This window comes from Apis florea, unplaced genomic scaffold, assembly GCF_048593485.1.
Source record: "Apis florea isolate Af1SG1 unplaced genomic scaffold, ASM4859348v1 contig_3170_pilon, whole genome shotgun sequence".
NCBI lineage: Eukaryota > Metazoa > Arthropoda > Insecta > Hymenoptera > Apidae > Apis > Apis florea.
The window spans coordinates 6,959,511-6,985,080 of NW_028256714.1; the positions used below are offsets into that span (position 1 = coordinate 6,959,511).

Genomic DNA, 25,570 nt, shown 5'->3' on the forward strand with positions numbered 1-25,570 from the left:
AGCTATGTAAACGACCGATCGCGCAGCGGGGGGACCTTCGAGCCAATCTGAAGGAGTTCATTGTCATCGGACGTGGTACATGCCGAACGTTCGTTCTCGTAACAAATGACGTTGCGCGTTACCACGCCGGATGTCACTCGATATCACTCGAGTGAGATCGTTGACCGATTCGTGCCGGCTGAATTTCTATGCGCCTGGATTCGTTACGAATTCAGTAAAAAATTGTACATTTTCTGTGCATCGACGACAATGACGACAGCGGCACCCTTCGACTCCTCGAAGGCGTGGATGGAACGTGTCTCGATAAATCTCTTGTGCACAATAGCGGCCAACATTCTATGACTTACAAGATCTCTGGAGGGATTGAACTCTTTGGAGGGACAAGCGGTGATCGTTTCGTTTATTTTTCTGTGTACGATCATTGCTGAATCGGTATCATTTTTTGGGAATATTTCGTTGCTCACAATTCAAATTTTATTAAAATTAAATTTCGAAAAATTGGTGATAATTATACTGGGTATTTTTCATCTCATTTTTTGGATATCTTGGTTATATTTGAATATTGGTTTACTCGTAGCGGAAAATGTTTCGGATAAAAGTTAATGATTGATAGGTTTTTCGTGAACGGATGCGTAAAAGTTATTTAAAGATCAACTTGTATTAATCGATATTTAGTATAAAAAAGTATTGATCCATGTATGCTTGAAAATTATGAATAAATATTTCAACTGGAATTTTGTAAATCCTATTGTATGGAAGAGCGAGTATTACTTTTTGTGTTCTTTTCATAAAATAAATTTTGCATAATTAACATTGAAATATCTTCTAAACTAGTAATTTTTAAACATACATATCGAACTAGATTGATTGATTATTGAAAAATATTTCATTCGAAAAATATTTTTAGGTGGAAAATCATAAAAAAAAAAAGAGTTGATCTTCATATGATTTTTACACGTTCAGGAAAAATTATTAATACCATAATATGCTTCCTTTTGTTATCCAATTTTTATGTGAAACATTTTTCATCGCGAGTAATAATAGAAAATCAAGATGTCAAAATCAAATGAGACCATCTTGTATGTGTAAATCCTATTGTTTATGTTTGAGTGAGTTTCGTGTGAAAATTCGAAATAGGCCACAGACTGTTTCGGTATTCATGATGCGACTATGAATTCTACGTGAAAAAATAAGTTGAAAATATTGGATAAAATTTTACGTTTGAAGCTTCGTTTTCGAGGAAAACTAGTTTAAAAATTTGTCACGTATGCATGAATTTTAGTAACTTTCGATTACATATGACTGAATATGAATTTATTCCAAAAATAAATTTGTATGTTTTAAAGATAAATTAAAAAAAAATCAAAATGTTAAAGGATTAATAACTACGAATAAATGTATAATTTAAAAATAATATCACTGAATAAATAAATAATATCAATAAACTTTTCACATAATTTTATTTTATATATATTACAAATAAATTGCCTATTTATTTAGAAATATACTTCAAGGATTATTGTTACACAATAAATGAAACATAAAGCTTAACAATTAAAAAAATTTATTAAAATAATAATATAAAAAATGAAGAATAATTCATAATATAATAATTCATAATAAATAATAATCATCAAAAATAGATTCAATCTATCAAAGATGAATATACAAAACATGAAAAAATAAAAGTCTAATCTGAATAAGATTTATTAATGTCTATAAGCTTTATTCATTGTTTTCTATTAATCTCTAAGATTGAGATAATAGCATAAAGATGACAATGAACAATGATATGCAAATAATATTATTAACGTGATAAACGATTAGAAATCGGTTCAATAGCAGAATAAACACAAAATTTGTCTTTACAAAATCTTCAAAGTTTAAAATTTAAAAAATTTTTTACATTCTTATTATTCCTATGGATTAACATTATTATATGTTTAAGTGTAAATTATTTTAAATATATAGATATATAATAATAATTCAAAGAATCTATATATAATAAAATATTTTATCACAGAACCGATAGTATTAAGTAAATTATTAATTTAACATATTTTTATAATAATATTAATCCAAAGTATTCATATTAACAAATGATTTTATTTCAATAGATATTTACATATACATGTACACAAGTACAAGAATTACTATAATAATATATATAATTTTAAACATAATTTATTTTAAAAGTTATTGTTGCTAATATATATATATTTCAATAAAAATTCAGAATCTATTATTTCAGTAATATTGATATTTGATATATATCTTAAGTACAATACTAAATATCATAACATAATTTAAAATAATTAATAGTAAAGAAGATAAATATTCATTTAGATTTAGAATCGATTGAAAAACATAGAAAGAATATTTTTGTGAATACATTGTAAAATATTTGTTTTCTCAATTTTTAAAAATATCCTTATAATATAATATAATAATTATTCGTTTCTATCGATGAACAACTGTTTGTTAAGCTGAAACAAACCTGATTGATGCTGCGCATCGTTTTCTCTCAAAATGTCGAGCCACAAATATCTCGTTCAAAAGGTTGAAGACAACTTCTCTTGTTTCTACTCATAGGTTGAAGTTCTCGATGTGTAAAAGCGCGCCTTTGCTAACCATATGAGTAGTTTACATTTGCCACATTTGCCAGCCATTTGACCGACCAGTAGAAATGTGAATAAATGCAAATAGTGGCAAACGTTTGCAAATGTTTCAGAGAAGTGTTATTACTTCAAACGAAGTTTGTTCTTTGTACACATTGAAAGAAGACTGTCGATTAACGAGATGATTAATTAATAATAAATTATGAAATTCATGTTATTTAATGTTAATAAATTATTAATAAAAAGATTCGTTATGAATGCTTTTTAACATTTTCGAGTGTTTATGTACGTTCATAGATTGATTAATTTTATAATACTTTTATAGATATTTGAACGCTCTCTAAGATTTTGCATAATGTATAGATTATATTATTATTTTTTGAATATAACTTTTTTAATTGATCCAATAGTAAACTTTAAATCATTTTAATATTTTATATTCTCGAAAGTTTAAAAAAAATTCAAGATTTCTTATTAATATTTGCATCCCATTAGATTCAAAAATATTTTTAATAATAATTGATTTTGAGAAAAAAATACTTTAATAATCTTATTCTCAATTTTTGAAAAAAAAATTAAATTTCGAAGAGATCAATTTCTATACCAATATTTATCTAAATATTACTTTATTTTAATACTTATTCTCTTTTTAAACAATTTCCAAATTTAATTAAAATAATAATCTACACTCCAAGCATAAAAATTTATTATCAAAAAAATTATTAAAATCAAAAATGAACTAATATTAAAGATTTTAGATTAAAAACTAATTTAAATTCTAATAGTATTATGCATTATCAAGTCATATTTATTTATATACACAGAGTAACTGGTAGTATCATTAGATGATAAGATGATAAAAGATAAAAGATAAAAAAAATGTAAATCAAAAATGTAGAATAAACTTTTTTCGAAGTTTCATTTTCAAATAAAAGGATTTGAAAAATTTACAATGAAAATTGACTATTTTCTGATTACGAAACTAAAATAAGATTGAAATAACAATAGATAGATAATTTAAAACGTATAAAAATTAACAAAAAATGTAAATCAAAAAGAAAGAATACGTTCTTTTTGTTTAAATAATTTTTTAAAAAATGATGAATTGAAAAATTATACGACTTCTTTATTATACATGTTCAATAATTTTTTCAACAAGATCTTAAGTGATAAAATTTTAATCTACTTATTTTTTTTTTCTAGTTATGTAATAAAATAATTTATCCATAATTCATTTGTATCTAATCGGAATATAATCAGTTTTAATCATTATTTAATTTTGAACTTTTTTTACTCAAAAATGAAGCTTTAGAAAAATTGTATTCTATGTAATTTCCAATTTATTTTTTCACATAAAATCATACTTACTAATTCTAAATAACAATATATAAAGAGAAAAATAATAAAATATGCTATCATTTGCTTTTTTCTCCTATTTTTTTTTTATAAATAAGTAAATCCAAGCACTTGTATTTCTCAAAACAAGTTCACAATAGAGGAAGAAGGCGTTCACCTCGGACAGACAACAGATAATTATTATTCGAAGCGACAATTTGTGTCGCGGTCAGGGCTGTATACTGAAGATTGATATTACGGTTGTGCCGACAAATGGCTACAATTCGTCCCTTGAAAACCGTAATACGCGGCTGCTTGGCTGCCTGACCGAGGTTCATGCGCTCTATCGTTTCACACGGCGTACACATTAGTATATACATTTTGTGCATACGAACTGATACACACATATGTGACCGTATATAAATATACATGGCCTTTGACAAAGAGTCTTCCACGCTGGTACACGTGCATGCACACGGTGCTGAATGTGACTCCTGGGTGGTAGATCGTAATTACCATAAGTCGTGAAATATGACTTCATGATGACGCGTCTGTACGACAAATGGAACAGCCGGTGGTTCACTGACCAGTAATACCAACTGACATTGGAATCCTTCGTTTTATCGTTTCATCGATGCATCTCACGTTTGAAAGAATTCGCTCTGAACACTCGTAACCAGTTGTTGTTATGTAGGAAATGTTAGCTCACTAATACACTAGTGAAATTTGAATGAATTGACGATTAATTTTTTTTGTAAATTGTAATGGAATTTTTGGACAAAAATATTCGAATATTAATTCTTCAAGAGATGAATTATGTAACGTATGAATCATATATAAAAATAAGTTAAAATGTTTATCAGTTTCAGGAAGAACAATAACGTAATTGCAAAATTAAAATTTTTAACTTCGATATCAGGTTATTTATATTTTATATTTTTCATTTTTTTTTTTTTTGTATTACAATTCGTTTTCAAATTATTCTAATAATGTTTCAATTCTCAATTTTAAAACATTATTTCATCTCTTGAACATAGAAATTAATAGCAACAAAAAATATGCGTTCTATATTTTAAGATTTTTTTCTCTTTTTTTTTACTTGCAAAGTTTTATCAAAATCGATTATAGTTAATGTCATAGTCTCCTTGTGAGCTTATGAATTTGGTTTTCTTTATTGAAAAATTATTTTTTCATTATTCCAGTAGATTAACCGTTATCATACTTTAATTCTCGAATTATAAATAATTAAAGCAAATGTTCGAAATGTTTGCTTCGTGTACTAACAAATGCTATTTTCGCAAATCTATGAATACAATGAAATGAAATAAACTCATTGCTAGTTGATTTTCAAATTTTTACTTTCAGAACATTTAAAATCTGTTTTATATGAAATAATATGCAAAAAAGGATATAAAAAGATATTATTCAAGAAACATTTGGTATTTTTTAAAGGGGGATTTCAGAGTACAGTAGCATATTTGAATTTTTTTAATAATTCGTAATTCGAAAGCTACAATAGTAAAACATATGTTTATTTGAATTTTTTATTTATTTGATTGCGTATTCATTTTTATTGAATTGATATATATTTCGAATCATCTTAACAAGAATCATTTATGAACAAAATTTTAATAGTACTCGATTATTTTATTTAAACTTTAGTTACTATTATCTGAATTATTTATATTAAATATTTTTATAATAATATAATTGAAAATATAAATTGTATCTTTAAAATTATATTCATATGTAATATTAATTAATTATTGTGCTTCCAAAATTGTTTCCAAAAATTTTTAATATTTGATGTATTTTAGAAAAAATATTTCATAAAATTCTTTTATATTTATCTATTAATAAAATTTTATGTATTAATTTATAAATAAAAGTGTAATGTTTAAAATTTAATTCTAAATTTTTTCTCAAAAATGAATTGCAAAATTTTTTCTAAAAATACGTAATACTTTAACGACCTTTATGATTTCAAACTATGCAAGCAGATTCATTATATATATTCTTTTTTAATTGTGTATTTAATATATTAAAAACTAGAATTAATATTGAGCATTGATATTATAAAATAATTTAATAAGAAAAATATTTTATTAAAAAGGTTATTACAAAATATTCAATCCTTTTATCAAATATGTTTCAATATTAAAACAATTATTAATTTAAACGGTTTAAGAAAAAAGGACTTTATAAAAATATTTAATTGTAGAATCATAATTATTCTATTTAGATCATTAAGATTAGCTTAGATTTCTTCATCGATATTAACTTAAAAAAATATTTTTGATAATCTTAAATTAGATAGAAATGATCCGATTTGAAATTACTTGCAACCAATATTTTGTTTACATTATATTTTTATATATCATTATATATCAATTATCATAAATAGTATATATAATTTGAAAATAATTATAATATAATGAGTACAGTTTTATTAATCATTTAATTTTATTTAATAATATTAATATTATTAACTATATAATTTACAACTATATAAAGTATATAAAATTAGTTATTATCTTTACTTTTTGAAAAATATCTCTTTCGCGTGTTGTGACATTGTCTTTCCAGGCCAGTGACATATTACCTATTAATTTCTTTGAACTTGCTCCATCTAATTTCGTATATTTTCGAGCCGAGATGAAACCCGCAGCATAGAAAACCATGCATACCATTCAAAGGAGAATATATTTTTTAATGAAACTGTCTCGTTGAGAACCAATCTAATTATGTAAAATATTTAAAATATAAAGAAAATTTTGTGACATATCACAAATAAAACTAAGCCTGAAAATAATTCAAAACTCATATCTGTTTTTCGTGTACTGATTTATCATGATGTTCAGGAATATGATAATGAAATGTAATCAGATTAGACCGGTGAAAATCCGCGTGACGCAAATTCAAATTACATTTGTCTTTGCTTGTTCGATGATTATAATACATAACGCGCAACGTTTAAATGAATTTATAAACTACTCTAAAAATCCTCTTCGTGAAATTTTAATTAACTTGTTTAATTATCTTTGAAAATAAAAGTTTCTGATAATATCTCTGCAATTTTCCATGAATATGATTCTTATTTTGTTTTTTATAAGCAATAAATATTTTAAATAGAAAAAATAATGATTATAAATAGTTTATATTTATCATCATTGTATTTATTATAGCATTTAAATAATTGAATAATATAGATCCAGGTTAAATTTTATTTTATTTTATGTAATTTGATTTTTTGTTATAACAAAGATTTGATATTATGAAAATGAAATAAAGAATCTAATAAAAGAATATTTCATTGGAAAGTATGAATATGTTTTTGCAATTAATATTTGTTATAATATTAAATATATATTTATATATGTACCATTTATAAAAATTTGATGTCGTAAAATATCTTTTATACTGTGTAATTCTACTACATTCTTCGTGTCTAAAAAAAAAAAATTTCTCAAGTTTTGAATAAAATGTGAAAAAATTCTTGTTAAAATAAATATTTTTCTTATTTATTTTTCTTTTTACAACAACGATAAAATTGAAATACAAAAATTCAATAAATATAATAAGATTAAAACAAAAATTATCATTTATATTACAATTGCATTTATTAATCAAATTATAATTATTAGAATTACAATATGTTATAATTTCTAAAGAAATTATTAACAGATTTTATCAATTGATCACTATGAATACAAAAGAAAATAATGTAAATAAAATACATATATTCACTGATATAAATATAATATGTAAAATTTCTATAAATCATCGTGAAAGAGGCGGAAAAAAGAACATATTTAAGTGTTTGGTCAAGTTTTTTTCTCTATTTTTACTTTCGTTTCCATTTTCAAGAAAAATCTATACTTCTCTTAGCTTCCACCGTGAAGAAAAACATTCAATTTCCGATTGAAAGAAATAACATTTCAACAATACTTTTCTCAATTATTCGATATTTTCTTTTTAAACTCTTGTTTATTAATTAATTAACGTTCAATCAAAGTATATTTACTTTAATGATTAACCATTAACAGAATTTTTAAGGAAAATTTATATTGTTGGAACGATTAAGAAAAAAATCAACGAATTTATAAGATAACATTATATTATTATATTTCTAAATTATTTTGATACAATAATATTATCATGTAATCATACTGTAGTTTATACTTTCAAATATAAATATGAATATAAATATATTAAATAAATATGATGTGTTAATAGTTATATATAAATATGAATTGTTAATAGTTAATTAAAATTTTTATATGAATTTAAGTTTCTAGAATTGATTCTAATTAACAATTATCTGCTAACAGTTATGAAAAGATTTCATTTCATATTTATTCAAAAGATTATTCAAGTATGCAAGTGTCTATTAATTAAATTAAATATGCATGAACAAATCTGTTGTTTTCATCCCATAATAGATTTTCTGTTATGCAAAATTAAACGCGAAATCCATAATGTTGTTTGATATTTTTTTTATGATCCAGAGATGTGACTTCTGTACAATTTAGGATTTATAGAATTATAAATGCAATCTTGACACAAGATTGCATCTCTATTATTATATTTTATATTTTATAAAAAATGTTTTGTTTGTAATATACAATGTATCTTACGATTTTCTATATTAGGCTTATTAAACTTTGTTGGCATATCCTCAGAATTTTGGAAAAATTATTGCCTTAGAAAAGAAATGAGAAAAATGTTTTGAAGTTTTGAAATATAATTTGTAGACCTAGTAAAGTTGCACAATGCAATGTAATTTTGCTATGTAATTTTAATATCTTTGGTGTAGGTAATCTTATCAATACCAGGGGCTTTGTTTGTGTTGCAGGTTGTAGCTAGTTTATGGAGGATTTGGAATGGGCACTTGCGGTCAGGACTCTAGATTTATCGTGCGTTCATGCCAGTCGTACACCTCCTCCTCACAAGGTGTGGACAAATTGTGTGCATTATTGTGACCTTTCTGGAACATGTTTGCCAATAGTGTTGTCTCCTTCTCCTTGTCAAAAAAGGAGATCTTACTTAGATCTTACTCTCCCTGGTACACTATATGTTTCAATTTGGATAATTTGGAAAGTAAAATTTTGAATTGTCCTGTTAATCGAAAAAGCATATTCCAGAAGCTTTTTTTATAAAAGCTTGATCAGTTTTCACAGGAAAAGAGAAGAGAGTAAAAGTTTTTGATTCTTTGGTGTGCGAATTCAAATTGATGCTATTTTCTCTTTTCAGTAGGAAACTGTTACCTCGAACAACTTAATTGTGTGTTCTTTTCTACTTAGCTTCTCCTTTCGTTTCTTCCTTCTTAGTTTACCTCGTTTAGGAGGAAACCAAATATTTTAGTGTAAAGAATTCACGGATAGTGTATGTACGCAAATATTTTATATGCTATAATAACGTTTTATACAATCCAGTACCGCAAGAAAGTTTTTCAGTTTACATAAGTTTTAAGACGGCGTTTAGAGTCGTCAGTACAAATATATACTCTTTTCTTATAAATTTCTTATAAATTGAAAAGAAAATGAGAGGGAGAAGTAACTTCTTTGCAAATCATTTCGCTTCCTCTTAATTTATTTTTCTTGTTTTTTATTCATTCTAATTAAAAACTAATTTGATAAACTTTTTAATTATAATTATTACTTAACTTAGTCATAAAATATTTAATCTTGTGAATGTTAGGAAAATTATTTAATCTCTAATCTCTATATATGTTTTTTAATCTTCATAATAAGTATAAAAATTGATAAAATTTCAGAAAATCAACGCATATACAGAGTATATGTTTTATTTAAATAAAATGAAATATCTTTAAAAAAAGAAATAATAAAAATATTATTTAAAAATATTATGATAAAAATATTCTTACAAAAGTTATTTATAAGAAGAAATATACATTATACAATTTTAATAAAATTAATATTAATAGTTTCTCATAGAAGTCCATGTGAAGATGGCCTTTGTTTTTTTAAATTGAATTATATAATTTTTGAAGCATCTCATTGATTTCAATTCATTATCCTCTTATTAATATATGTCAAAAAATCATTAGTTTAGAAATTATTATAAAACTTATCATATGAAAAACAAGGTATCCGCCGCGATTCTTCATATTTTTTTCTTTCATATAATAATTTTTACAAAAATTAAGTTAAAATATTTAAATAAAATATTTCGATAATATAGCTTAATGTTTTTCTTATAGGAAATGAGCTGCATCGATTAGTTCCATTTAAAAAATTCAAGTTCATTTTCATACAATTTCTACACATCAATCTATAGAAAAACTTATTAATACTATATAATGTTTCTTCTTATACCGAATAAATATTATAAATATTATTATATAAATATTATTTCCTTAAGAGATTTTCACTACATTTATATAAAATAAATACCTTGTATAAAAATAAATTTGATAAATTTAAATAAAATAAAAATATTAATTAATAATCAGCTCACAATATGAAGCTACGAATCGCTTAGATGTCGAAGACATCGATTTTTGAGCGACAGAGAAAAAGAAGAATAAAAAGTATTAAGCTCTAGTTTATTCCGGATATGGAGTGCCAACTCTATTCATTAGAACTCGCCAACCCTCACGAAACTCACATTACGAACTGAAATACGAAACGTCATCTGATTTCCGACCTGAGTGTTCTTCCAAGTCAAACCGTGATCGTACTTCGGTGGAAACTTTGAATGATTTTATACGAATACGTATGAAACTAGTATGCATGCAGGTATATGCTGCTATGAGTTTAATCTCGATCGATGCAGCTCTATTGTTCTCGTTTCTTTTTTTTTTTTTTTTTTTTCGTTTACGAAAGAAATTTTATCTATTTATTTATTTATTTATTTTTATAAATGTTTTAATCGAATTTTTTGATTTGATTAGAACGAATGAAGTTAGAGAAAATATATTTCAATATTGATCTTTTCGTGTAAGGAGGAAAGATTAGAGAATCTTTTGAAACATATTTAAGATTTCTAAATTATTTATTGTTTTTATAATTCGAAATTCTTAAAACACAGAATTGGGCATTCAAATCAATTAAAATTTATACTTGGATTAGAATTGTAATTAGTTTGATCGTTTGATTCAATTGATTGAATATTAGGTTGAATATACTGAAAGGATGTAATTATGATTAATGATTAAATTCTAATTTAATCAAAATTGAAATTATTCTTTAAATGAAATTAATCAGCAAAGATTGGATTATCTTTAATAATTCCATTAATTTTTGGTATTTTTTATTTTTCTAAATTTACAATTTTTTTACTTTGATAATTAATAATATAAAATATAAAAATTATAAATAATTCTAGTAATAAAAGTCTAATTTTATAAGAAACTTTATGTATCAAAAATTGATTTTAATCAAAAACAGATTTTTAATAATTATGTTCCATTAAATTTTATGATATTTTTTTAATGTTTTAATTTTTTATCTGATAAAAGACTGCAATAAAATTATCTTCATAAAACCTAGCAACCTAGTTTGTAAAAATTTCTTTTAAATTACTTGTCAATTTTTAAATGCATTTTTGTTAAAAATATATTTATTTTTTCATTAATCTTTTTAAACGATGAATTACTTGTCAACTTTAAAAATGTATTTCTGTTAACAATATATCTATTTTTTTATTAAACCTTTTTACAGTGAATTGTGTGATTTATACATACATATATATATAAATCATTCAAGAATAATTTATATGTAATCATATAAACAGATAATTTTTTGCAGAAAAGAATGATATACCCATAAAAATATTCTTGATTTTTTAGCTTTCACAATTATAAAATTGCAAAAATTAATTTTAATTCTTATTGAGATAAAAACATAATTGTATAAATCATTTTATATTTATTATGTCAAATTAATTATAATCATACACATTATAATATATACACAAATAATTATAAATCTAATGTTAAAATCTCTATTCCATTATTTTATCCATTCGTCAAAACATAAAATTCTGCTCATTGTTTGCTCAATATTATTACAATAAAACCATTTCTGTTAAAGGATAAATATTAGATCTTAGAATTAATATAAATATCGTAATTTCTAACGTTATTAAATTGATTTAATATGATTCATAGATATGTACACGTGTAATTAACTTGTATACGAGACAGATATAGTCGTGGATGGAAATACATGAATAGCTGTAAATACCGTCATTTGAAGTTTCATAGACTCGTGTCAATGGTGGCAGATTGCATTGAATGTGACGACCCTCTTTAAAAGTCTCTCATGCAAAAACCTGATATACTGTCCATTTGTTTCAGATACATAACAAGATCACCGGTAGCGTGTACAAAGAACTGTCAGAACTTTTCTTTTATATTTCGATTTTTTATATTTGCAATTTTACTTTTATTGATTGATCTTTTTTCGCTAATCGCTTTTTCTTATATATTCATAATATAGATATTTTATTTTATACAATATAATATACAGTATATAAGTATTAGAATGTTATAATCAGATATTTAAATGTCTCATGAATTTCATATAGAATTCGTCTAAAATAAAAGTTCTCATTAATTAAGAGATAATTAATTAAGAAATAATTAATTATTCTCTTTAATTAATTCAACAACCAATTTCGTATAGAAATTGAAATGAAAATTCAAATATAACGATATCGTAATAAATCAATTAAGTTAGATCAAGTTTAAGTGTTAGTTGAGTGTAAATCTATAAGAATTATGTTAGATATAGTGTAGCCACAATATTGATGTTAAAGTTAATTTCACCTTTGGTTTGTCTTCTAAAGTAACATAACAAGTAACAGTAAATTTATTACATTATCGCATGAAACAAAATAAAATTACAATGAAATAAAATCTATAATAAATATCGATATCAAATATGTAACAAAAATAGGCTTTGGAAATATGTACATTTATAAGGATAGTATAAGATAGTACAATCAGATAAAGATAATTTCTCAGAAAAAAAGAAAAGAAATAAGTTAAAAAGAAAGAATATAATTTTTTTTTTCATTCTTTCAAACTTCTATTTTAAATAAATCAAACAATTTGAAAATTGTTTAAATATGAACGAAATTAGATAATTTTCGATAAGGTACGGATAAATTATCGATTGATGATTATGTATGTATGTAGAAATAAACAAAAAAATATAGAATAAAATATTCTTTGTCAAATCAATTTGTTTATAAGAAAATAGAGATTAAATTAGTCGAGATACAATCAAAAAGTCGATTAAATCAGTTCTTAAATTTAATTTTCTTAAAAATTAATTTTTAATTACCTACTATCGATAATTCATTTATATTTAAATGAGAATTATAGCTATTTTCTCTTGTATTTGAAAAATTTTCAAATTGGATTTATTCGAAAACAAAGCTTTAAATGAAAAAATTTTCTTCTTTTTTTTTTGATTTTTTCATGAAGAATTAGCTCTTGCCGTCATGAAACATTATTTATTTCGTATTTTTCCTATAATTTATTAACATTTATTAACATTTATTCTTTTTTTTTCATATGATGTTTCAGTTTTATTTTTATCTGTAGACTTTACTATCAAAATATATGCGAAATATACTCATTTCATCTAATACAAGATTTAATTGCTTATAAGATTTATTAAATTGCTTCAAAAATAAACTTTAACGAACACTTTTGTACATCAAATTTTAATTTTTGTTTTAATATGCTCCTTAAAGTTTTACTTCATTTAAACCTTAAATAACAATACAAATATTATAAAAAGATAAATAAAATTAGAAAGAAAAGAATATACATATTCTTATATTAACATAAATATTTACTTTTTTTATGTTTTTTAATGTTACTCATACGATTTATTATTAAATTATATTTTCATAAAATTAAAAAATATTACAATGAAGATCAAAAAAATATTATTATAAGTATTATATTAAATATTATTAAATATAATAAATACTTTAAGAAAGAAACAAAATATATTTTTAATATCTTCAAGTAAATGTAAACAAATGTTTTTTAATATTGCAATATTAGAATATTATCGATATTATCGATTTAAATATCTCAAGTAGATTCTTAGAAAGCACATATATATATGAAATTTGCCAATGGCTTGAGTTTTCAGGGATATAAAACGGCAAAGAGAATATTGGACACATTATCCACAGTTATGAAATTTCACAATATGCGAGAATATTCTTACAATGAAAAGCGTCACTTATATAATTGTGGAAAATTCATATTTTACAAAATGTCTTTTCGTCGGTTTATTCTGATCATTTTTTAAAATATATACGTATCGTTTAAACGGTTACTAAAATTCTTCCTTTCATTTTATCGCTTTTTTTTTATTTTCTTTTACATCTTTTCATTTTATTTTATTATCATTACTTTTTTATTAAAATTTTTTCAATTTTATTTAAAAAAAACTAATTTACGATAAATAAAATTGTAATACAAAAATACTTGTATAAATATAAAATAATTTTAGACATTTGAATAAAAGTTTTTTTTATTTTTTAGTTATAAAAGAAATGCAAGATATAAGTGTATATGAAAGTACTTGCTATGAAATAAGATATTCATTTGTTTCATATGAAAATATAATTAGTCAAAATGCTTTTCATAGTATTTAGAGGATATATTAGGATAATAATAGTAGATAATAGTAATAATAATATTAATATATTTTATATTTAAATAATATTAATTAATATTTAATATAATTGATATTTATATTTAATTAATAACGGATGTTGAAACTTAATAAGAACAGCTGTCATTAATTTATAATGAATATTGAATAAATTATGCATATAGTGATGTAATTATAAATATATTTTCATAATGTATTATGGAAATCCAAAATTAAACAATTTAAGTGATCAAAATTGTTGTATATTAAAATAAATATCGAATTATGTTTCATTTCAATAATAATTAATATAATAATAATAATATAATACGATTTTCATAAATTGTTGAAAATTGTGAATAAAGTTAATATATTACACTGTACATATATTTCGTTTAGTTCTCGAAATTCTGAGAAATTTATTTTTATTTTATAAATTTAATATAATTTATGATTTTAAATTAACTATTTTTTTTAAACGTAGTTTAAATTTTCATTCAAAATTATTTAAATACATATAGAAAAATATTATTTATTTTTTTTGTTTTTTCACTCTTTTGATAGTAGAAATTTAAACTATTATTTTTGTATCTTATTTTGTATTTATATTTTATATTTATACAGCATTTTATATTTCCAAAATTATAATATTTTTAGAAAGTTTCGTATTGTTGCATTCGATGGAAATCTCTCTACTGGAACAATATGAAAATAATCTGAGAAAATAAATATCCTATTATAATTATATTTTTAAAAGCTTAAAATATTATGAAATATTAAAATAATAATAAAAAATAATAACTCAAAATTATGGTATTTGAAATTCTATTATAGTAAATTAAGAAAACGAATATAGTAATTTGTATTGATATTCGGACAACGATTGATAGATAATAATAGTTATGTAATAAAAATTTTTATTCTCTCTATATATTTATATTTATTTATTTTAAATAATATTTTGTAGATATTTATATAATTATATATTTATGTTTATTTTTCTTATGTATATATATATATATTTATTCTAAATAATATTATTTAAATTTAATGTTATATATTATTGATTGCTTTTTAATAAAATTAAAAAATTTATTGCAATTTGTAAAACATAAATTTTATTTATTTAATGCACAATTTTTTTATACAATACTTAATTGTAAAAATTAATTCGCTATAATAAGCAATTGTATTTAATCTATTATATTCAATTTATCTCTTATATATTATAATGTTTATACATAAATACAAAATTTATATTACTTCACTACCATCTAAATATTTTCACAATATTAAATTTCAACATATACTTGATATATCACTTATTATGCGAAAAACGTGTAAGTAAAATTGATATATTTCTACTACGAACCTCAACGAATATTTTAATTCGCTATTATAAACAAATGTAATAAATCAATAATCCCTCTCATACATCGACGCTTGAATATTAATACCGCTCATTGTATTTTTTGAATCTCATTACTCAATCATCGATGAACCGATAATAACGCGGAAATCTGAAACCGATCATACTTTGACGACCACCAAGCTTGTCATTACACTGCACTCCCCATTTACATTTTAATATACGTGACAATGCGCCCACACTTTTTTGTATGCAAAACAGATAGAAGACAAGATGTACGATAATGACGACTCGTGGCGTGGCCTCGTATACTACTTGGCATCAATATACAATGGAATTGTGGGTAGAGATGTTCGTTAGGTTGTTCGATAGCACCCACATCGTTTCTGCGAACCAGTGGAAAACAATGTGCGGTCGTCTTCCTCACGTGCACTTTCTCGTAGATTCCCATTTCCGCAACGCGTAAAACATTATCTGAGAGCGGATCTAAGTTTGGTGAAAACTATTTTTTTTTTTTTTTTTTTTTTTTTTACATCTAAACCATCTAAACCACTTTTAAAACATTTCCACGAATCCCAAATTTCTTTTCGTTCGAGTAATATGAATTCTTGTAGATACTTCTTGAGTAATACTTTTATCAAGTGAAAGAAGTCATTTCGAGCTCTTATAAAAGCTCTTCTTTTAATTTAATTTTTTCAGTGTTACAATTATGCCACAAAAATCGTTATGAACATATGAGATCTATAATCTTTAAATATTTATATTAACATATAACATGACTGGTAATATTCGGATCAAAAGGTAGTAATACGATTGATGATATTTGAACATTTCGATACCAAAATAGAAAAATATTAATACGTGTCAAAGCCATCGAAAAAGTATCTGATACTTCAATATCGATATAAGATATCGATCGTTTGACATTTTATAAGGATTTCGATATCTATTCAATACTTGGCCTTTATTTTTAAATTCTAATAAATCTATTCAGTTTATTGAGTTTTGCTTGAATCAGTGGCTGGCTTTAAATATAATATTTAAAAAAATAAAATATCGAAATTTTCATTAAGTATCAAAGCAAAACCAAACAGTATTTGATTGAAAATAGTATTACTTTAATATTTCTTTAAGATGAAAGATGATATCTAGTATCTAAAATTTTAATATATATCGAAAGTTTGGTACTGAATCAAAATGTAGGCTAGTATCGATAGATTCGATACTGGTATCAATTCTAACATTACCATTTGATGAGAATATAAAAGAAGTAATGAAAATTCTGATTTGTTCCAATATTTTCCAGTGCAAATTGCTATTAGTATTATTTGATTCATGAGAATAATAAACTTTAAAAGAAAAGATTATTTATTGGAATAATATAAGCAAAAACTATCATGCATATTACTTCTCTATTATGATTTTATTTTACTATTCATATTGGCAGATATATATTTTATCAAATATTAGACATAAATAAAGGAAAAAATCGATGAAATCATTAAATTAAAAATTAAATTAAAAATCACTATCTTTTTTTGGCAAGAGATTCGAATTTTTTGAAAGATAGAACAAATTTATCGAAAATAATAGCAAATGTTTTAAAAAAATTAAAAATTCTATAATTTTTATTATTTACTTAATTCAAATAAATATGTTTATGTAAATATTTCGAAATTGCTATAATTAATAAATATTTAAATATAAAATAAAAACAAAATAAATTTAACTAACTGATTTACAATTGATAATCTGCTTTCACTAAAAACTGATAAATTTTATTTATTCTTTATATTTATGAATTTCCTATTTCAATAATTTAACATTATCACTTCAGCATTGATACAAATTAAATGATTCTTCTAAACTGTTTAATAACAATGAAAATGTTCAATAACATATTCAATAACATATAAAAGCTAAAGTCACAAGTTGTAAATTATTGTGATTATTGTGATTATTGTGATTATATCTTGTACAAGATGTTAAGTACGATTATAAACGCTTTTGCGAAACCAGAAAATATTTTACTGCATTGGTGAACTTCATGTTTCATATTAATGTATGAGTAACCAATGAAAGTCCAATTATGCTCAAAAACAATTCATTATATCCACGTTACGTTACCAACCTGTGTAATTATTTTCATATATTATAATGCTAATTAATAAGAGAAGAGAGAAATAGAGAGAAAGATCATTAATTCAATAATTGATCTGGATAGAGAGATTAAAAGCTATTTTTTAAATTTGCTAATTGTTACAGCAATTCTGTTTAACAGTAATTTAATCATTTAACATTTAACAAAATAAATTGATGAAAATGAGATAAGAAATATTAAAAGAAGGAATAATATTTTTTCAAAATTCATTTTTATTCAATAACAATTTATTTACATAATAATTTATTTATGTTTAAGAAATATAGCGATCAAAATATTTAAAATTAATTATTTTTTAACTTGATACGATAAAAATTAAAAATATGTTACATAGAATATGTATTCTAAATGATATTTTTTGGGTTAAAATAAACATATTTATATATACTTTTTTTAATATATCATGATTTTTTGTCGATTTTAAAGTTTTTGCAATTTGATTACACATACAATGATGATTTGATTCAAAATTATTTGAAAGAAACTAATATTTTCAAATCTAAAATAAATTGTTAGAATAAATTAATTTTTAATATTATATTTTAAATATAATTTTGTAATCTTGATTACAATTATAAATATAAAAATACTTATATACGTTCTAATTTATATTTAATGGTTTTTTAATTATTTTTACTATTATTTGTATTTATATTATATATGAATAATAATTCCTAAAATAGATCTAAATATAGTATTATATAAATATTATATAATAAATATAAATACTAAAGGAATTATTATTTTTACAATTAAGAAGAAATTTCACGAAGACTTTTGATTAATTATATTTAAAGACCATTCATCGAGAAACAATCGAAAAATTAAAAATTAGTTTCGAATCAGTTATAATGCAATTGTAATAGAAATAAATAAAATTCCTATCACGAAAACAAGAGCAAATTTTAAAAGGAATTAATAATCAACTAGAAAAAAATTCTCCATGAGATAAATATTTATCTACTCCTTTGATGTTTGTCCTTCAATTGGTGCTTTCTCGTCATTCATTAATTAAATATTTATATTAAATTTCTCGTATTCCTCGTCGACTTACACATACCCAGCATCAAAATAATAATCAGTAAAGAATATAGGATCTAACAATAATCGTTCTAGCTCTCATATTGTCTTTCTTTTGTCTTTTTTTCTTGAACCCCTGCTGAGATATCTCGAATTGCAGGCAATTGCTTGCATATCATTTGATTTAAATTCTCTATCTCCATCTCGTTTTATCTAACCCACATCGTATCTTCTATCTCTTTTTCGTTTCATCTAATGCAAATTTAAATTAATTATAATTAAGCTTCAATTAACATTTTTTCGTATTTTTCATTTTATATTTGTTTTGGCTTTTTAGAATCAAGTACGTACGAATACATTGAAATACTTATACACTATATAATCCTATCATTAGTTGTAAATCTGCAAATTAAACAATCAAAACCAACGTAATCAAATCGAACGTAACATATTATCAATTTATTTTGTATTCATATTTCTGTATGAATTCGGCCGATCAATCGTACCGATAATTCATAATTAAACTGGTCTGATTTAATGCAAGTACATTAGAATTAGATAATCCGCATTGTAGATTATATTTATACAAAGATAATACGGTATTGTTGATGCTAGGGGATTTTCGATGGGAATTATTCACGAAATTGTGGCTTGTAAACGGAACTCGCATCTATTATCACATTCTGTTGTGGTCATTTATTGGAAGAAATATACTGTACATATATGCGGTCATTCGTTGAAGATCTTTATCCGTTTCTACGAATGATTGCGTTTGATGCAACCGCGATTATTAGGTTTATCGATAATTCGTTTTATATACAGTCAAGTTGTTTCATAAATCTGTGAAAATTAACTATATTTTATCGATATCGATCTCTTGTCAATGTATGCACGTTGTATACACCGTTTATTCGGTGTAATAACGATAAACAACACACGAAAATCACAATTTTGGGACAAACGAATTTGAATATGAAAAACGAATAAACATATTAAAATTTCGAATTGACAATTTATTATCTGAAAGCTAACTTAAAAAATTTTACCAGTAAAATATAAATAAAGATGCTTCTTTCTATATTAATAAATAACGAATTAAAAATTCTTATGCTATTGTTGCAATAAGCAATACGTATATCTATGTTTCTCAATGTTACCAATGTTTTATTCGAAGAAAATATTATTCGAGTAGATGATAAAATTTTCTACATAAATAATTGCAAATGAAAATATCTACGAGATCCTCCATAAAAAAAGAAATTTTACGATCTCCAAATCTATGTCTATTATGTCATATCCATACACGATATGCACATCACATCACATCACATAAAGTTAATATCAAGATAAATATAAATGATGTATCGTGCACATATCACCGGGCCGGAAGTTTCAGAAATTCATGATTTCAATTATTATTTTGACGAGTCGTTATACACTTAACTGCGCAATTAATATCGCATAACCTTCCCATGAATCACCCCTGTTCCACGGGTACCTCTCTTTGCCTTCCAATGCGCGGATAATGCGCCTGTGCATCTGCATATCGGATTACATACGACTAATTGTAAAAAGAAGAAAATGATTTGAGAAGTGCAGTACGTAGGGAAGGCAATTACGCGCATAAATATGTAACGTAGTTTGTTTTGCTCGTGTATAATTGGTCCGCTGAATCAGCGGTGATTTCAACTTTATACCACCATATAGGACTGACTCGGCGACCTTTTGTAAATATATTACCCGCAACTTTATATATCTTTCCTGATGAATCGATTATATTTGTGTGTATGAAATACGTGTTGAAATACAATGAAGTGATTATTTATTAACAATTTCCGAGTAATTAAAATATATTTGACGTATTTCAATAATTTATTATGATTAATTTTTTTTTTTTGCATATTTATCATTAATATATATTTAGAAAGAGGATGATATTATGAGAATTCTTTTACAAAAATGATATATATATATATATATATATATATATATATATATATTTCCTAATTTTTTGCTTATCAGGAATATTATAAATTTACTTAGCAGTTATATTGTAACTATTTTGAATTGGTAATAATAAAATATTTAGAATAATGCAATATTCCAATAACAAACACATCTATTTTATATTAATATTATGTAACATGATCAATGTGAATGTGTAAATTGTTGCATATTCATTTATTATTCTCTTTGTTTATCTATATATATTTATGTTACACTTGGAATTTTCTGTAACAAAGCTAGTTAAAATGATGTTAATGTGAGAATAATTGCGAAAAACAATTTGTGATCGAATGAAAAATATATTATCAAAAGAAAGAGAAATGCGTACAATGTTGATTAATTTCATTAAATACTATTGAATATAAAATTTAAATAAAAATAAAAATTTCATCAAAAAATATTTATTGTAATTTTGTAACATTATTTAATTTCTGGAAGATTCAAGTTATCTTTTTTAAACTCTTAAAGAAAATAAGAATTACTTCTTATGTATAAATAATTATTCGATAGGACCATCGGATGGTAAAGAAGACATGACAAATGAGAATTCTTTTTATTATCATGCAATTTCTTGCGTTATCTTTCAAGTAGATTTAGAATAATTAATCACAATTGATAAAAAGAATTCGAAATTTCCATCATAAATTTTGTTAATGTTCTTTATATTACAACACATTTCTTTTCTTCGATATGATTCGAACAACGAATTGAAGATAAGAGAAATTTATTCTACGTGCAATTACGAAAAAGGTATTTTACATGCGATAAACTAATAAAAAGGAGTTAATCTACAAATTATGCGGTATAAAAGTTTTAAATAACGTCTTATCAACAAAATTATTTCATTCGAAACTATGATAATTCCGTTTCTTTGGATTCCATACGTGTTCATGTTGCATTGTTCTATATTTCGATGTTATGTATATATCCCATGTACTTCAGTTAATCACAGTAGTAGTTTTAACGCATAGTACCACTTTCGAGTTATATGCACGTTATATACATTTGAGTTTATGTTAAATCAGGGCATTATACATTGTAAGGTAAGCTGAAATGTTTCAAATTATTCGGAATACGGGCCTATCTGCCAAAATTATATTTCGATGAATATTTTTTTTATTTATATAGTTGAAATATTGATATACTATATAAATCATATTTTATAAAATTAATTTTTAATATAAAATAAAACGACAAAAGAACGATAGTAAAAAATAATAAGACTTAAAAAAAATTAATTTTGAAATATGTTATTTCTTCGTGACATTTCTGATTGAAAGTAATCATACACATGCAATCTATTACACATTTAAATACATACAGAAAAATAAGAGATAGAGATAGAGATTTGAAAGATTTTTTAAATATTTAAATTAATTAAATAAAAGAAAATATTATATTTACAGCTTAAGTTATTTCAATAATGAAAAAAAAAATAAATTTATTTTAATTATTTTTAGATATCAAAACAAACATAAAAGTTATATACAAAAATATCAATTGAAGTTTAATTTAAATTTGTGTTAATTGAAGCAAGAAAGATATATATAAAACGAGATAATATAACGAAAGCAAAGCTTCTTTTATTCTATTTTTCTTGTTTCATCTGTAACTTGTAAACTTTAATTATTTGTAATTTAATAAATAAATTTTAATCAATATTTTTGTATTTGTTTTGATTTCTAAAATAAACTCAAGTATATTAACATTCTCTATCTTTAGAAAGTCCTCTTAATTTACACTTTATAACAAAGAAATTTAATATTTTAAACATTAAATTCAATTAAATTATGGAAAATCTTACAATTTTGAAAAATCTAGAATATTAAAATTAAAATTTAAATTTAAATTGAATTTATATAATATGATATTTGATTGTAATTATATTTACTCATTGCATTAAATAAAAATTCAAATATTATTTTAAATTACAAAACACTCCATGCCAATGTACATAACGTAAACAACGATGCACCAAAGAATGATATTAGTATTTCAGTCAGCGCATCGTCGAATAACATGGCACAGCTGCATTGTTCACGCGACGATGCAAGACACCAAATGTAATGCATCGTTCCGACACGCGTTGCATCTCGACTTGGAAACACTGAAATCTCGTCTTTCGTCCCGTACAAACCGCCATTATTTATCCGCTTTGAACCCGACGTATATTTGACACGATAGCATGGCATTCATTCTATTTTCGTTCAACGTGCAGAAGCCAAAAGTTATTTGAATAGAAAGAAGGTAAAAATTTCACGACGTATAACACAGAAAAATAAAAAAATAAATTTATTTGAAAGGTGTGATTTGAATTGCAAGACGTTGCTTTGAAGGAATGCGAATAAATTTTAAGGTGAATGCTGGTTTTCCAAATATATATATATATATATATATTATTCGATTATATTATTAAGATCGATAATCGAAAATTTAGAATATAATAAAAAATTGAATACAAAAACAAGACGAATGGTGCATTGATTTTTCTACAATAAAATCAGAATAGAAATAACATTGTTATGATAATACTATAGGATCAGAGATTCCATGCTTTCAAGTGGATACTGAAATCTCTTTCTATAGGCAATATAAGCATCATTATATTGGATATAGTGGATATCGATTGTATATACAAACTCAATAGATTTTTTTCAAACTTGTATATACAATCGATATTCATCATACAACTATCACAATGCTCGTATTGTGTGAAAGAAATCTTAGGCTCTTTTCAAAATATCAATATCACAATCATTTGAAAAATACTATTTTATGAATTTGTATATACGATCTATATGAAATTTATGGAGAAAGGGGTGTAAGAGATTTTAAATACAAAATTTTAGCTTTAATAAATTACTATTTTCCAAGATATTAATAAGAAACTTTTAGTATCATTCATCGAATATTGTTTTCACTTTAATATCAAGTACACTTATAGAGTAAAATTTCTGTATGTAAAATGTAAAATTTCAATATGAGAACTATTCTGGTATTCTGCCATAAGAAAATAATATATCCTGATTTATATTTATATGAGTGACAGTATTTGATAAGTGTTTAATTTTTTGATAAATGATTCAATTTTTTAGCTATTTAAATCAAAATGTAACATAATGTAACAAGAAGAAAAAATAACAAAAGAACAAAATTTGAAATATTATTAGAATAATTATTGGAATAACTATTTAAAATGATTAAATAGATATAATTTAGAATATTTGTGAAGTGAATATAATTTCCTTTTTAATATTACATTCTCTCAAATATAACAAAGTTCGACATTGGAAATAAAATTTGCAAAATTATTCGAATTATTTTATAATTTGTATGTGTCCAATCCAACAATGCCTTTTCTTTAAAAGTTCAACTACGATTAATCATGAATCGTATTTAAATCATTTTTCATTTATCACGATATATATTGATTAACATGTTTGATATAGTATAATATGTTGTAAATAAAAGATTCATCGATCATTCAAAAATCGTTTACTCTTATCATAATTCTGCTTTGATTTATATTTGCCAAAATAAATTAATCCTAGTGTAACGATTTATATTTTCATTATGATTTATATTTTCTTTTTTATTCATTTTTGTTAAAGTGACATTTATATAATATCGATCAATGTGTTGTGTCCACTTATAAATTAACACTTTTAAATAAATGATATTTTTAAATAATAGCATTTTTTTAGTAGTATCAGTTCATAAAATCTTGTTGTACATTTGCATATATTGTGCATTTTGACAGATTTCTTCCTATTAAATTTTATAATTTCCTTCAATACAAAGCCATCTTATAAAGGAAATCAGAAAAAAAATGTTTTAACAAAAATTGTTGAAGAAAAGATTATTATATGCAAATATTCATATGAATATTGAGAACATGAATATTCATAATCATAATGCAAATTATTCTTTTGCAGGTCAAATAGAGAGGAAAATGTTAAGATCTTCATTTTTTTAAATTCACTTTAAATTAATTAAAACATGAAAATGAAATTATACATGCATTAAACAATAACAGATATGATTATTGTGCAAATAAAATGTTTTGTTTTTGTATTTATTCACAGAAATTATCTAATTAAGAATTAATCACAGACAATTATCGTCTTTCCAGCCTCGAATTTTAATAATACAAAATATTATTAAATTTAAATTAAAATGATTTTTGAACCAATGACTTTTAAATATAAATAAGTTATATCGAATAAAATTAAATAAAATAAAATAATAAATATAATTTAAATAAATCAAATTTATCATTTTAACAATTTTCAAATATGTTTTTATTTAAATGAATATTTCAATAATTGATACTTCAACAATTGTGGCAATAATTCAATCAACTCCAAAGCCTACTATTGATCCAACGAATTTTGTATTGTTCAATCTATAC

The 25,570-nt window shown here is 23.1% G+C and overlaps 1 protein-coding gene across 2 annotated transcripts in view; it reads left to right on the top strand.

Moving 5' to 3' along the window:
* The window catches only part of twin (CCR4-NOT transcription complex subunit 6-like twin), a 115,644-nt gene that overhangs the window by 33,075 nt on the left and 56,999 nt on the right, over positions 1 to 25,570 (top strand). Inside the window, exon 1 of one of the 2 annotated variants that reach the window (XM_012485586.3) lies at positions 8,816 to 8,906. The exons of the other annotated variant lie outside the window; for it this stretch is intronic. Within the exon in view, the coding sequence (XP_012341040.1) occupies positions 8,837 to 8,906 (70 nt within the window). The 5' untranslated portion in view covers positions 8,816 to 8,836. Of the gene's footprint in view, positions 1 to 8,815; positions 8,907 to 25,570 lie in introns of those variants that run through there. 2 annotated transcript variants of the gene reach the window in all.